At 43.8% G+C, this 16,034-nt stretch overlaps 1 protein-coding gene across 2 annotated transcripts in view; it reads left to right on the top strand.

Moving 5' to 3' along the window:
- DAAM2 (dishevelled associated activator of morphogenesis 2) overlaps positions 1–15,559 on the top strand; it is a 203,397-nt gene extending 187,838 nt beyond the window's left edge. For both annotated transcript variants that reach the window (XM_031060132.1, XM_031060127.1), the window contains 2 exons: positions 7,896–8,066; positions 9,441–15,559. In XM_031060132.1, coding sequence (XP_030915992.1) covers positions 7,896–8,066; positions 9,441–9,656 — 387 coding nt within the window. In that variant the 3' untranslated portion in view covers positions 9,657–15,559. The remainder of the gene's footprint in view (positions 1–7,895; positions 8,067–9,440) is intronic.
- Positions 15,560–16,034: the final 475 nt, after the last annotated feature.

Genomic DNA, 16,034 nt, shown 5'->3' with positions numbered 1-16,034 from the left:
GCCATTGCTAAGGGGTCCTTCGTTAGTGATGGTGACTTCACATCTTTTTACCTTCTCCTTCTGACTGCATTCCACTTTACTCATTCATCTGGGGACATCTGTGCTTTGTCTCTTTCCTTTCAAAATGTACCTGGTAGTTTGGTGTCCTGGTTTTAGCTGGGATAGAGTTAATTTTCTTCTCAGCGGCTGGTACAGTGCTACACCAGCTATGCTTGATCTTTTCCACTTCTCTGTTACTGGGTGTATTTCAGTACCAAGATAGAAATCCCAAACATGTGTGGTTTGTCTGAAGTTTTTAGTTTCTTCTTACACACCCAGAACCATGTGCGTGTTTATTCTTCAGGTGCTGCTGCAATCATTTTGTCCTTTCACTGTCTGCACCTCCATTACCAGATTGGTACACCTAAGGAGGTGCTTGTTCTTTGCTGATGGCTGGAATCTGGCAGTAATCCCTCTGTCTCTCAGCTGAATGAGGAAGAATTTATGTGAAAAGATCATAAGCATATGAAAATGTTTAGAGAAGAGCAAGTTTTAAAGTAAATTATATGTAATGGCAAATCTGCCCTTGTTGGCTGGCATGTTAAAAGTGCTTGGCTATATGAAGCAAAGGGGTTATTTCTTTTGGATTGAATTGTTTCCACTCTGGTGTCAGTCCTTTCAGTGTTAAAGAACCTATTGCATTACTAATGAAAGCTGTGCTGTTGGATCAGAAGACCTTAGATTTTGAAAATATAGGCTGAGGATCTTGACAGTAAGACTCCTCATTCATCCAGTTCCTCTGCAGTTATTTTGTGATTCAAAAACATTTCCTTACTGTGGAGATGAACTTGGTAACAGTGACTTGCAGCTGCAAACGCCGGAGCCACCGGCTGTCAGTGAGGGCTGCCCTGGCAAGCCCAAGTGGGACAGTAGCTATTGCAACACTCAGAGGGCAAAGCTAGGCAGTCCAACACCACTAAAAACATTATTGGGAGAATAACATGACTAATTTTTTCGTAGTATCATAGAAGGGTTTGGATTGGAAGGGACCTTAAAGATCATCTAGTTCCAACCTCCTCCCCCCAGCCCTGGGCAGGGACACCTCCCACTAGGCTGGGTTGCTCAGAGCCCCCTCCAGCCTGGCTCTCAACACTTCAATTTTTCATTGTTGTCATGTTGCTCGAGAATATTCAAACTACTTCCAGTATAATAATGTTCACACCATACTGGCTCTCTAAGCACAAAAAAATACTTTACATTCTGTGACCCCACAAAATTTACTGAGAAGAACTTGGTTTGCTGTGGTCTGGGGGCTTTTGTATTATGACTGGGTAAATTTTTCAACTTCATTATAGTTAGGCACGCATTTCTGGAAAGATATTCACTCTGTCCATATCTTAGACTGCAGACTTTTGAGTTGATGTTAAAGATGGTGGTGCTCCTTTCGTTTTGGCACACCAGGACAAAAACCCAATTCAGATTCTTTATAAGTTCAGTTGGGGGTTAAAAACCAGCAAGTGGTACATGTCCAGCACAGCAATGCAAGTTTCCTTGATCAGACACTTTCAGGGAAAATGCCATTCTTTTGCTTTAAAAATAACCAGAGAAACTCCCTGCAGACAGAGCAGTATGTCTGGAAGTTGTTGTATGCTTTTTTAGACATAGCCAACATAAAGCACTCAACATAAAGAGATGTTTTATTTTAATGACTATAACATGCTTAGGAAACGTTACTCTACCTTCTCCTCACACACCCTTGCTATGTTTGAACACACACCATTCCAACTTTTGCTCAACCTATGGCTTTGGTTCTTCCACTGGCAAAAAGCTGCTTTTGGACTCCAGTAAGGGAACTGTCTGTCCTTACCAGTGTTGAGCTATTTCTCATGTTTGCTTCATATTATTTTGGCCCTCTCTTCTTCCTCTTTTTCCTCTTTTCTTTCTTAAAAAAGGAAAAAAAAAAAGGAAAAAGCTGGAAATTTTCAACAAACCAGATGTGCTTTGCAAAGCTTATAACATCTTCCAACCTCAATGGGCTCTCTGTGCTTGTTGAATCACAAGCTTTTTTCTTACCATGGAAACATAATGGAACTAGCCAATTAAAGTAAGAGAAGGACCAAGACATCTGATTATCCTGTTCTTTTTTTGATTTCTCAAAGCAAAGAAAATTGAGCAAAAAAGGTAGTGAGGCAGGGAGGACTTTGAACAATATCCAAATGAACCTAGGAAGAGCTCGTCTGACTCACAGATTTATTAATAATAATGAAGCCCTAGTTTTAACAGCTGGAGTTGGATATCCTAAATTTAGATGTGGTTAATTGATTACCATGAGTTAATCAGAGCCATGTTTCCTCAGCTGGGATTTAAAACAATATAACTTATCTTTTCAAACTGTGGAAGTTTTATGTTTTTAAAAACTTTTTCAATATTAGCAAAAGTAATTTCTTTAGAGATGGAAACAATCCATTACCAAGGTGTGGTGCTGACCTTCTCAGCAGACAATATTCTTCACAATCCCATTGCAGTACCTTTTTGGCCTTTTTGCTTGAACAAAACCATTCAAAGTCAGTGGCCACAGGGAGGAAGTGATATTTTAAATTTAAAGGGCCAGGTTGTCAGATGCAGGCATCCATGTTTGCAGAGGAAGCCTTGTCACTGTACTTATCTTCATGCAGTAAACAGATGGCTTGGTTAAGAACTGAACCTAGACCAACTCTCTAAACAGGCTTTCTAGCACAGCTGGTTCTTGTTCTTTTTGTGTTTTTCTCACTTTCAATACCACTTTATAAGGAAGTATATAGATTAGATCAAGGGATAATGTTTTCTGCCATTTCCCATAAACTGGAAGGTGGGGGCAGGAGAAAGTGAAACTCTGCCCTGGAATCCTTCACCAGTTTTTATGTGTTTGAACATATGAAAAATTGATTTTCTTTTTTAACATAAGAAAGAAGAGGTTGAATTTTATTCATGAAATTTTTTTCTCTGTTTCCTGTGGGAAAGCAATGAAAATGCCCAAGCAGAGGAAGAGTAACCTCCTATGGTATTAATTTTATTTTTCTACTTGAAAAAGGTGACATTTGTCCTATATAAATCTTTACTATGTACTTAAATATTGTCAGGTATGAACTTAGATTGCTAGACTTCCTCAGAATTGTTCTGCTTTGTGCTTGGTTTATAACAAACCTGTTTTTAAGACACTTTGGATCTTGTTAGGAGTACAAAGTCTGCTTGGTCAGATATTGCCATTACTGTGCTAAATGTCAAACTTAAGCCTCTCTATAGAGACACTGTGGAGACTACTGTAAGGGGAAAGAGGGTAGGAAAAGTGTCCATTTCCAGTCTTTCTGATGACAGTTCCTCTCAAGCAAGGTATGATGGAGAAAGGAGTTCAGACTCTGCACTCTGCATACTTTTAATAAGCTTAGCACCTACAGTAACTGTTTTGAAGAACAGAAAGGCAGTGAGAGCTTTCTGAGTGAAAACCATTTAAGAAAATAGTCATTAATAGCAGAATGCTATGAAGCACAAAGGAATGCTATAGTCCAAGTGCTAGTTATAGGCTGTACACTTCAGTTATGCATTTTGGGGACTGGTGTTTTCTGTCAGCCCCTGGGGAAATGAATAAGGAATGTATAAGGACAGAGGCTGAGGAAGATGAAGTATTCTACAAAAGACACCATCAGCCATTTGGTAAATAAATCACACAGCTGTTGTACAGTAACTTAGAACTTCAGATGCTGCAGTGCAGATTGGCATCTTACGTATGAAAAAAGTTTAAAGCACCTGTAGCTCAATGTAACTGTTAAACTCCTGGGAGAATCCTTTAAGAGCATTTGGGCGGAAGAAGAGCTAGGCCCAGCCCTGCCTGAAATTGGCAGGCCTCCTTCCATTAACTGATCTGAATTTGTCCCATAAAGAGAAAAGGCATTTATTTTACCTGCCTCAGTACTGAGTTGATGTCTTCATAAGAGCACACTCAAGAGTACTGGTCTGAGGAATACAGTTCATGTTCCATGGCTGCATGGTATAATTCAGTTGTGTATTGGCTCTTCCCACAACAGCAGACAGCACAGACAGCAGGAAATTTTTATCATGGCTGTTTTTCCTTCTCCTCGTAGAGCCCCATTCCTGCCGTTTCCAGAGGTCTTCTGCCACTGTTTAACATTTCATTGGCAAGCACAGCAGAGTTTGTGTGTGCTGCTGTCCCGCTTTCCTTCTCCTTGCTAAAATGGCTTTTTAAAATAAACAACTGTCTAAACGATTTGCTTTGGCAAGAGGATAAATTCAGTGGAAAGTTTGGCAGAGGAAGCAGAACTGGCACTGAGCTCGTGGACCTGTTATATCATGGAGCTTGGGGGCCCTTATGGTGCAGAAATGAATTTTGTAATAAAAAAAGATATACCATTCTGTGTTACAGTGGAAAACCTGCTGAAACACAGTTTTCCATTTTTGCTTTTGCCCATGTCATCTGTCCCCAAATGACTCGGGAATAAGCAAGTTTCAGCCCTTGTTCCACAATATTAGAGCACATCGCAAAATTCTGGGAAGCATTTTTCATGCATGAGGACTTAGCTACAGATTTCACAACTGTGCACAAGAGCTGGTGTTGTTTGGCAGGGAACCTGCCCGTGGAACAGTTAAACAATCTGTACCTGGTGACACAAATCCCATGACAGAGAGCAAAGGAGAGGGCTGGGATCCAGAGCACCTTGGCCTGTGCCAGTCTGCCTCTTAATGCCCTGAGTGAGGCAGGCAGTGTGATTTTAGCCGCTGTGGGCAGGTAGAAGCCTGGGCTTTGTGACAGCATTGTGGGGGCTGTCTGTGGCAGCTCACTGCCCCTCATCCCAGCACCGGTGTTTGGAAAAGCACATGTGGTCACAGAACCAGAACTGCAGAGAAGTAGAAGAAGTAATAAAGCCATAGGGGTCTGTTGTAGTTTAAGCAGTGAAAAGATAGCATGTGTCTCTTTACAATAGTGCATTACATTAGTGCAGTTGTTGTACAGATGTGAACTGCTTTTGCCATTTGCTATATCAGATCAGTGGGGCAACACTTTCTGTTCTGTAATCAGTGGAGAACACAAGGCTCAGAAAGGAAGCATGAATTCCCAAGCCACATCATGGGCAGAGCTGGCAGCAGAAGCTGGATCTCCTGACTTGCCTTCCTCTGCTCAGTCAGCTTTTTTTCCAGAGAGGGTAGAGAAAGAAGGAGAATGTTTATTTCAGTGAAGTCCAGATTTTCCCTTTTGTAGTTGTTTTAGGTCATCCAGCTCACAAAGTTTTTGCTTTTCCTCTTTCACTGCTTTACAGTAAGTGATTGTGACCTCCTAAACTCTGTATTACACGGCACCAAAGACAGGCTGTTCTCAACCTCTTTGCTGCTGCTTAGAGACTGCAACACCTTAGAGTCATGAGTGTGTCTGGAAGGCTCCCAGGCTGCTGAGACTTTCCAGCGCAGCAACACTGTTCCTCCTCGGGGAGGCAGTGGCAAAAGCCCCTCTTGCCAGTGTGACACGAACTAGCTGAACTAGCTGGTCCTGGTAGTTGGGTGACAGGCCTCGTGCAGAACATTTGCAGACAACACCACCGTCTAAAGGAGACTTCCATGTATGTAGGAACCAAGAGCCCCAGGCAACGAACCTCTGCCTTTTCAACCTCCAGCTTCCTTAAGTGACTAGGAAACCCCTGTGGACATTCATGGACTCAACCAGCTCATTTCTGTGTGCCCTCTCATTCACCTTGCTGAGCACAGGAGGAACATGAGATGGAGGAGCGCATTGCAAGGTGCAACAGCTGTTTCCTGTGAGCTGCCCCTGACTTCAGGCTTTGCAGCAGTTGGACAAGCCTTCCTTCTAGCTGGCAGCTCTGGTCACTGCTCTTAATTTATACTTTACTTTCAATTTTCACAGGACTTAATGACAAATTAGGTGGGAAGAGATTCTAGGTAGCATATCCCCTGTGAGCAATGAGCTTCAGGTGCTCTGTGTGTTCAGGCAGTGGTGGCAATGCCTGTGCTGAAGTCTTTCTCTGGCACTTTTCTGCCTTCCTGGCTGATTGTCATACTGAAGCAAGCAAGATGAGAAAATAGAGCATATGGAGATGCTTTATCTCCTTCCCTGGTATTTACAGCCTGTGTGCTCTCTGCCAAAGAGCTGGTGCTGGTTCAGTGTGGGTTACTGTAGACTGCTGCACTTCCCTAATATTCAGAAAGCCTGTGTATGTATTATATACAGATAAAATTACAGAGAGGAGTGGGGAGAGGGTGTAGGTGTGCATACTTTGGGTATGTCTTCAGAGGCTTCAGAGAAAAGGAGTTAAACAGAGAAGTATTCTGTTGCTGTTTCTATGTGGCGTTTCCTTCAACTCCTGCCATGTTTGGTAGCTCAAAGCAATTTGCATTTCTTCCAACACTTTTTTTCCAAGATTCTTTGGATTTCTTTGTTTGTTTCTGGCTGAAAACACAGCCTTTTTAAAGAAAGAAAAAAGAATCTATTGCTTCAAACTGCTTTGTGGGCCTGGCAGGGATAGCAGAGAAGGGGAGATGCTGAATCTCTCAGGCTGTGCCAGAAGGAAGTTGCTTTCTTTGGAGATTTCTTCCCCCTGCAGTTGACTGGGAGACACTGTTTATGCTTTACCTGGTACAGGGCCAGAGGGGTTTATAAGACCTGCTTCCAAACTCATTTTGTGCTGGGATCAGAGCCTGAATTGTTCTTACTGTCTTTTCCATTCTGCAAGAGCATTCACATAAGGAAAGGGAAACTGGCCTGTGTTAGTATGGGCTGAAAACATGTATCAGAGAGCTTGAGGACAGTCCATAGGCTGGTTGGTAAATGTTGAGGTTTGTAAGGTTGCTCTGTGGTTGTGTGCTAAAGTGCAAGCAGGGAATGCTGGGGAAGCTGTGCCTCAGGGCACAAGTCCTATCAGGAGTGTGTTCCTGGGGCTGCCTGCTGCAGCACAGACGAGTGTGAGGGAGCATGGCTGGGCAGTGGGTGGATGTGTGTCCTTACACAGCACTTACCATACGTGTGTTCATGCTGCTGACAGACTGTATGTGCTTGCATTTGGGTGCATTTTGGTGAGCAATGAGACCTGCTTGGGAGTGTGAGAGTGCAAAGGAGAGACTACAACTGCTGCAGGATTCATGTCCAAGAGCCAGGGGTTGCTGTGAATTTACCATATCCCCATCAGGACTGCCCTGTGACTGAAGTCCTGCCAGTTGGCTGCCTCCATATGTGTCCTGCAGACTCAACATTAGCCTTTTAAAATAAAAACCACTTGTGATGTATTCACTCTCTTTTAATTCTGCCTGGGAGCCCTGGATGCTTTCCTTGCCCCTCTTTCATGCCTTGTCTGTCTATAGTCTCCTCTCTCCCAGGCAACACCCTGACTCAGAGGACTCTAGAGAGATGGATGACATGGCAGAAGGCTTCTGAGAGGACAGACTGTAGCTTTATTGCAAAAAACTTTTACTTTCAGGCATTTTAAAAGTGGATTTGAAGGGAAGATGGAAGGGAAAAGTATGGACTAAAACTACTTCTTTCCCCAGCTAGCTCACTGTCTTCCATGCCTTGGCTATCCTGCAGCTGCAGCCAAGATGTGGCCACAGTGTCATCCTCTGAAATTACTCTATTGCCCTCAGGAACTAAAGATCCCTTTTTGTATCAGTGGACAGTTAGTGCTCTCCAGCACTATTGCTGCATGTTGCCCAAAGGATATCCAAGAGAGCAGACTCTTCAGGGATGGAGGCACCTGCCTTAAGGAGAAGCACTTCTGTTGCTGGGGGTAGTTTCTACTCTTGCCACATGAATGCTCAGAGGGTATTGAATTACTTGGTGTGGTTACTCATAAGCTATCCTTGCTGTCTTCACCAAACTGCCTCCCTAATTATGGCTCTTGTGTTTTCTGCCCCCTTGACAGTATGCCAAGGCACTGAAGCATTTTGGAGAGACCGAGGGCAAGATGCAGCCAGATGAATTTTTTGGCATCTTCGACACTTTCTTACAGTCATTTGCAGAGGCCAAGCAAGATCTGGAGAATATGAGGAAGAAAAAGGAAGAGGAGGAGCGCAGGGCACGCATGGAGGCCATGGTGAGGATCTGGGGACAGGAAGATGTTTCCTTCCCTCACCTTTTCCTGCCTTGAGAGTAATTCCAATGTTCAAGTCCTGTCACTGTTTTATGTTCTTCTCCCTGGCACCTCTCTTTGGCATAATTCTGTTCTCACATATAACATTTTCCTTGCTGTCTGTCTTATCAGCTCTCAAGAATGTACTGTTTGACTCCCAAATTACCTCCTTTCGGATTCAGATACCAAATCTAGGCCAGTCATTTTTGCCCTGGCACTTTGCAGGATGGGGTTGCCACCACTCCATGCCAGACTATCCTGCTTTTGGGCAGCAAGCAAAGAAGCCAGATTTCCTTCAGTCCTGCCAAGCTGGTCAGCTTCCAGTCAGACTCCATCATCATCTGCTGTGTGCCTGTCATCTGGCAGTGACACAGCAAATGCCCTGGCACCTGCTGCAGCCCACTCTGGCAGTATTTGTCTCTGGCCAGCCTTAATGCCTTCATTACTGGGGCCGTGTCTGGCCTTGGCGTGGCAGGAGAGCTTTCTGTGGGTTTTGCTGCTGGGAGACAGACGTGTATGTCCCCAGGGGTTTGTGTGAACCAGCCTCCCCCTCTAACCCCAGCCTCTGTGCTGCCTGAGAACTCAGTCCCTCGCCTCCTTCCCCCCTGCTGCTGCCTTAGCCCTTGCTGCTGCCATGGCCCCAGGCCACGCTGCGGGGAGTTGCTGATTTAAATGTTTGCTGAGCCAAAAGCAGTGGGGTTTGCCTTTCAGAAGAGGAGAGAGGTAAAACACCGAGATTCCAGCAGCCTTACCATTGGACTCAGGGATAAAATGCCAGGACATAGGCTCAAGTTTCCTCTCAGCCAGCCTGGAAAGTTCAGGGCCCACTGTTAAAGCACTGTAGGATGGTTTCATAGGTCTAATATGCCATGAGGGGGGCCTTATGGAAAGGGTCTTCCTGCAATGTGGGGCCAGCATTTACAGAGTGAGTGACCTGCTTCCCGATAGCCACCACCATCTCTTGCCAGTTCTACTGATTCTGGAGCTGAGCAGTGGAAAGAGAGAGCTGAGCTGGCACTGTCCTGCTGTAAAATTAGTGCAAAACAGTAGCAGCATGGAGAGATCCCGTGTGTCCTCTTGCTGCAGGCCGATTGTGCTTTGTGAGGCAGATGTGCTGCTACTCGTTCCTCATTTCTCCTGCTTTCTTCTCGCCTGTGTAGAAGAGAAGCCCAGTATGGCTTCTTGTTGCTCTTGGCACAGGTGATGGCCTTGTGGATAAGCTCCTACTCTTTTTTTCCCCTAATCTATGCTGATGCATTTTAGCTACTTCTTGGCAGTGTACCTAGTGATCTGGCATCTTGGTTAGCTAATCCTAAAACTCTGTGTCCTTCTCCACAGTTAAAAGAACAGAGGGAGAAAGAGAGGCGACAAAAGAAAGCAAAAGCTGGAAGCATCTCTGAAGAGAGCGGGGAGTTTGATGACCTGGTGTCAGCATTAAGGTCGGGTGAAGTCTTTGACAAAGACTTATCCAAGCTCAAGCGTAACCGCAAACGTTCGGGGAACCAAGGCTTAGAGACAAGCCGTGAGCGGGTAGTGACAAAGCTAAATTATTAACTACAAGAGGAAGAGAAATAATCAATCAAAAGAAGGTGTTGAAAAAGTGCAAAACAAGGAAGATGAATGTGTGTGATGGCGCCTGGCTGACAGCTGCCCCAAAGGCTTTGGTCTGTAGCTAGAGACGTTACCTTTCCATGATCAGCTTTCCTCTCACCCCCCTTCTGTGCTCCTAATTTGACCCATTATAAAAGTGCCTCTGTGGATCCAGCAGGGCCTGTGACTGGGCCATGCAGAGCTGACAGATTTGCTTCTGGGAGTTTGTTGTGTCATCAAAGGCCTCATGGTGATGACAGAAAGTACTTGGGCCTTGCAGGCGGCCTCACAGCTGGAACAAGATAATTTTCTGTGTGCCAAAGTAGAAACTAGTCATGATCTCCATCTTGCTGATAACAAGGAAGACTAATTTCAGACCAATTCTGTAAACAACTATCACTTCTTCAGGATCTAGACTGGCCTTCAGGGGTTTATTGGGATGTGGTTCTCAAGTTTCCAATTCCCTTCAAGAACTGGATTTTATAAGCCATTGATTAGCACCTGAAAAATGCATTTTAGCTCATGTCCTGTATAGTATTTTTGTGTGGCCTACACTGTCCAAAGGAAGCGAAGCTTAGAAAGAAGTCTTCAGTTTCAGTTACAAAATGAAAATCAAGAATCAGGATCAACGTACAATAATTTGCAAAACTCTTTTGGATTCTGCTTTGCTAGAAGGAGTTTTCTGGAATTTCTTGGTGGTTGAGTCTCCAGGCTATGAAATGGATCTTCTTGGAAAGAAACTCTGGCTTTCCTTTAGAAAACTAAGCCACTGCCAGGTTGGGATTACAAGTGGATGACTGTAGAGTCTGTTGTCATTGCTGGAGGCTGGCAGAGAATCAGTGGAAAATTTCTTATCTTTTTGTGCAAGATTGGAAATTGGGAGCTCCCTAGTATCATCCACAGGTCTCCAGTAGCAAACAGTGAACAGGTTCACTGCCTGCCAGAAGTGAGATTTCTTTTCCACTTGATGCTAGCTGTGATTGCTGTTGGCATGAACTGGTCTTTCTGTTTAACAACCTGGCCACCACTGCACACACCCTACTCCTGCTGAGGGGAACCACGTCACTCAGAAAGGTATGAATGGTGTCAAAGGAGAGCCTTGGAGCACGCTGACTTTTCCATTTTGAAGAAATAACTTGGGATGAACTAAGGGAGAGCTCCATAATTATAACTGAGAGTTTTTCAAGGAGGACACAGAATTGTGTAAGCCATCAGGCTTTGGAGTTAATTCAGAAGAAACAAATAAATTTGTAGTTAAGTTACATGAATTAAATATATAAGCAGAAAAGCAAAGACCCAAGAAGAGGCTTGAATTCTGTGTGTCTTCATGGTTCTAGGAAAGGGATTGGATTGTGTGGGCTGTCCTGGCCTTTTTTTTAACCTTTTTTTTTCAAACTTGTCTTCTTTTTTTTATTATCTTCCCTGGAGAAGGAAAAGAGGAAAAAAAGAATGGTGACGGATTCTTCCTCCTAGACAGGAAGAAAAGAGAACATTTGAGAAGAGGGACCCACCATCTACAAATTGCTGCATTAGTTGACAGCACAAAATGTCAAGGAATCCCAGGGAAGTTTAATCATTTGGTTTGATTTTTCTCTGAATGTCACTTAACCTCAGGCTCTGCACTGAGTCTGCAGAACAGAACTTCCTCTGCAATGCACGCTGCCTGATCAGTATTACACACTACAACGTTGGAGAAGCAAACTGTGGTGGTTTTCTGAACACTTTGAGAGTTAAATAATTATGTAAACTATTAAAAGCAAAAAAGAGAATTGAGAGAAGAGAAGCAAAAAAGTCAGAATTGTTAAACTCTGATGTTTCATTGTTTACTGGATTTTGAGTCTCCCACCCCAGAATTTCCCTATATAGGACATTCCAGACTGCCGCGCCTCTGTATAATACTCATCGTAAAGAGCTGGTATCTTACAAGAGCTGGGTGCATTCTCCTCCCTTACTATCCCACTCCCCTTCTGGGATTAGCTATTAACAGCAATGCCTATTGCAGTGGACACAAGCACCTTGTAGAAGAAAGACTATTTCATAAAGGTTTTTGAAAGTTTAAGAAAAAAATCTCACTTTTTTAAGCATTTTTATTTTAAATTACAAATGGATTTTTAGAAATGTCTCTTGTAAATTATATTAACAAGCTCCTTGCTGCTCCCTGAAGTAGACTTGCTATATATCCCAGCCTTTTTGTTTGTCTTGTTTTAAAGCATGCCGTGTAACCTATGCCATGTAAGCCATATGAGAGGTGGTAATATGTGCCAAATTGGTATACGCTTGAGTTTAGATTTGAATAATCCCTGAATTCCAAAGATTATGCTTTTAGGCATTAGAACATTGTAGGGGTTTTTTCCTCCCTCTTTGTTCTCCCTGGGTTTAGGACACACCCAGAACTTCATGTGTAGTGCCAAGGTCAGTCCTAGTGCAAGATGATGTGCAAGTACAGCTGCTTGCCTGCTCCCCAGGTACTTGTTTGATAAGGCAGACTGTCAGCATGGCAGCTGCCAGAGAAGAAACACCTCAGGGCAAACCCTTTGAATATAAATACAGCATTTCCCCTGCCCCGGTATTTGTCAAACCAGGTTTGTGCTGTGCTTTCTGAAACTGAAGTCACTTTGCCAGGCACAAATGTAGCAAAAGCAGAGAGAGTGATAAATCCTCTGTCCCTTTGTGTACACAGTTCAGCCCTGATTTTTTAAAGAGGTCCTGCATGATGGTACGCAACAACACTCCAGCCACACTGGGGGTCAAAGAAAGCTGCTGTAGTTTTGCCACCTCTTTAACTCATACATTAATAATGAGAGATTGTGCAACTCCTGTAAACCAGCTGTGGGATCATTAAGGGGATGGACAGAAAGCTCAGAGTCATGCCCTCATTCAATACAGCTCAACTTTCTCAGCACTCCAGTGCCCCAGGCTCCCCGTTTTAAATCAAAAAAGCTTCGTTCAGTGTGCTGGACAGTCCCCCAGGCTCTTGACTCCATGGTGAAAGTTGATAAAGAAGGTTTTGGAAAAGCTCAGTTTCACACTGAGGCAAGCAGTGTTTTCATACAAGTGGTGACAAGGAGAGTGGCCCATTAAATTATCAACTGTATGAGATGAGGTTACCCACACCAAAGATAAGGAAAAAATTGGCTCTGCTGTAGGGCCTGGCATCAGATTCTTGCTGAAGCCAAGTTTGTCCATGTTTCTCATCTCTTGGGCACTATGAGTGCATATAATGCTCTCTTCTTCAGCAGTTGTAGTTGAGTTGCCAAGTGCTGAAGGAGAAAGGAAAATCTTATTCCTGGGTAGGTTTAGGAAGTGGTCTGAGGTCTAACATCACTGAAGAAGCTGGAGAAGAGCTAGGGTCTGCTGTTGTCCTTGCACCTGTGCATAGAACCAGCATTTTAAGAGAAGTCACTCTGTGGTTGGAAATGAGTGGAGAAGGAGGAGATGTGAGAAAAAAAGGCATAATTCAGGGCTTGTTCTGCTTCCTGCAGAAATACAGTAGTTGCTGACTTTATTATGAAGTTCCTTACACCTAGAAGAGCTACTTCCGAACTCTCCAGAATGTATCCCTAGAGGTCTAGTGCTCACTCACCTCTGTGTCTCTGCACTGTTGCTGTGCAGGTTGCATGAGAATGAGCCCAGAAAAGACTGAAGAAGACTCCCTCCCCCTTCCACTTGCTTTGAACTGAGTCACTCTTCTCAGTCTATTTTGTCTCTAGAAATGCTACAAGGTAAAGTGACTTCAAGGAACAAGACTCTTCCATGCTCTGTAGCACAGCTGTTGTCCAGGCACCAGTTCCCTACGAGAGCAGAAGTAGGACTAGTGTTCAGGGCCGAGAGACTTCCCCACTGGGGAAAAAACCTGGATGTCCTTCAGAAGCATTTCTGTAATGTGTTCACAATGTCTGAGGAAGGGAAAGGAGTTGCAAAGGATCCTGGTGGGAGACTGTGGGGCAGGTATTTCCATAATGATCAGCCCCACTGGCTAAATCTTTCCTTTTCTTTAGGAAAGATCACACTTTGAGCTGGGTTGCACGGGAGAAGCTTGTGTCAGGAGTTTCCGTGAGGGGAAATGAGATCCGTTGTACAGTAGATGATGTACATGATATATGCAGTTTTGTTTCTAGGTTGGTTGTTTTGGGTTTTGTTTGTCTGTTTGTTTGGGGGTTAAATGATTTTTAAAAAAAAAGGTTTTAGGAATCTCTAAGGGGAACCTGTAAATCTGACACCTCTATTTATTTTGCCTTATTTTAGTTTGCTATGTTTGTATGTATGTATACGCTGCATTACAGCAAAGACTATTGAGACTGTGCCAGGGCATTACACCAGCTGGAGACCTGGCTTGGCTTCTGTGCCAGCTGAGCCGGGCCAGGGGATGCAGGTGAGCAGTCTTGGTGTGGGGAGGGAGGGAGGAAAAAAAAACCTCTTGGCTTTTGTCATAATTACTCTGCCCCTGATTATCCTGGTTCTTGGAAAGCTCTCATTTTAAAGCTTGTGGTGATCTGATGGAGGCTGGTTATTTTAGACCACTTTCTACAAAAGATGTTTGGTTTTTATTATGTGTCATGGTGAGAAGATTGAAAAGAGTAAAGTGCATAGCTGCGCACCTAAACTTCACCCTTCCACACAAATTTGGTCCATAATTCCAGAGAAGCTTGACTAGATGGCTAGAAGTGGTTCATGCCCCCTAACTTCTCAACATATTTAACCCACTAATGAGTGAGAAAAACTGGGACAGTTCTCCTTTCTCAGAGCTAATATTCCTCCCTATCTTTATGGCCAAAGAATGATTTAATCTACTTTACCTCTTTCCTCCTCCAGCCCACCTCCCTAGGTTACCTCAGGTAAGAAAAATCTTTCTACTGATTGGTTTGTAACCCATGGAGCCTCTGGCAATCAGAAGGTGTTTGGCCATGGCTCCTTGGCTTCTGTGCTTGACACAGGAGATTTCTGATTGCCTGCCATGCAAAGAGGTAGTCTCCATTGGCCACCCTTGTTTCTCTTATAAAGGTAGAAGGGGCCAACCTGGATAACACAATTTTGCCAACTGAAAATATAGAATTTATATATTTATTTGCATAATGCATTAAAAAGCTAATCTAAGTATTAGTTGTGATGACCAGTATTCTCTGAAACTGCCCAGATTTGCTCACTGTGCCTGCTGAGAAGGATGCCAGTCTAGTGTGGTGTTTTGGGAACTCATTTAATGAAAGAGCCTGGATGGTTACAAACTGGAGTCTTCTGTTATGGGTAGTAATGTAGAATTGATCCACAGTAACTGGTTCATGTTGCTCTGGTTTTACATCAGCATAATTAAAAGTAGGATCTGGACTAAAACTCTGCTTTAGACAGTTTTGTAAGAAAGTAAAATGTTCTACCACAGCTCATGTAGGGCATGGTCCTTTTAGCCTCCCCCACTGGGAGCTCTGAGCCAAGTAATCTGGAAAAGCCTCTCTGACAAGCCATTTGCCCCCTTCCTGCTTGCCTTCAAACAGGCTCTTTAACGCTCTTTGCAGTTTTTAGAATTGTGAGGGAATGTTTGGTACCTGAGCTGCTCCGTGCTCAACGCCTCCCTTCCAAGTTATCCCCACCTGCAGCCATTCTGCTCCCCTGCAAGCCTGCTCAGCTTGAAACTCGCAGGTCACTTTGGGAGGTGGCCCTGCCTGCCAAGCTAGAAAGTACAGTGCTGCTTACTGAAGTGGGAGGTTGTGTGCTGCTGTAATGCCTTGGCCTATCCTCATTTCTTAGTCAGTTGAAGACTATAGGTGAATTAAATGTACAAATCCTGTAGTGTCCTTTTTATCTGTATCTTTTATAAGAATATACTGTAATACTAAAAACAAAGGAAAAAAAAATTAAATATATATTGCCCCCACTGTGTCTTTGTACATTTCTTGGTAGTTTCATTTTCTGTGCATTCTGCCACAAAGTCCAATAGGTGAGTTGGGGTCTGAGTGCAGTTTTTTTGTTAAGCTCTGGCTTTTTAGGTGACACTGTCACTGCAGAGCCAGTGAGAAGCTCCACAGGTTGTTCTGGAGGCACAAGCAACACCGTGGAACACAAGCACATTCTCTCCATGCTGTGCAATGGTGAAGAGCTCATTACAGAGCCAGTGGGTTACCATATCCAAGGGTCCCCTTAAAAAGCTCTCTTTTGTTCATATTCCAGAACTATGTATGGTACACAGGAGTTCACTTAAAGAAAAAGAAGAAAGTAAGATGGTCCTGATATCTAGGAGTTCATAATCTATGGCTGGACATGACTATTCCAAACGTGGAAGGGAATGCGGGGCAGCAGCACTGATCCTGAGCTCACTTATGTAACTGAGCAACATCCCGACAGCAAGAGCGT

This window comes from Geospiza fortis, unplaced genomic scaffold, assembly GCF_000277835.1.
Source record: "Geospiza fortis unplaced genomic scaffold, GeoFor_1.0 scaffold41, whole genome shotgun sequence".
Lineage (NCBI taxonomy): Eukaryota > Metazoa > Chordata > Aves > Passeriformes > Thraupidae > Geospiza > Geospiza fortis.
This window is presented reverse-complemented; position numbering and strand designations above follow the sequence as displayed.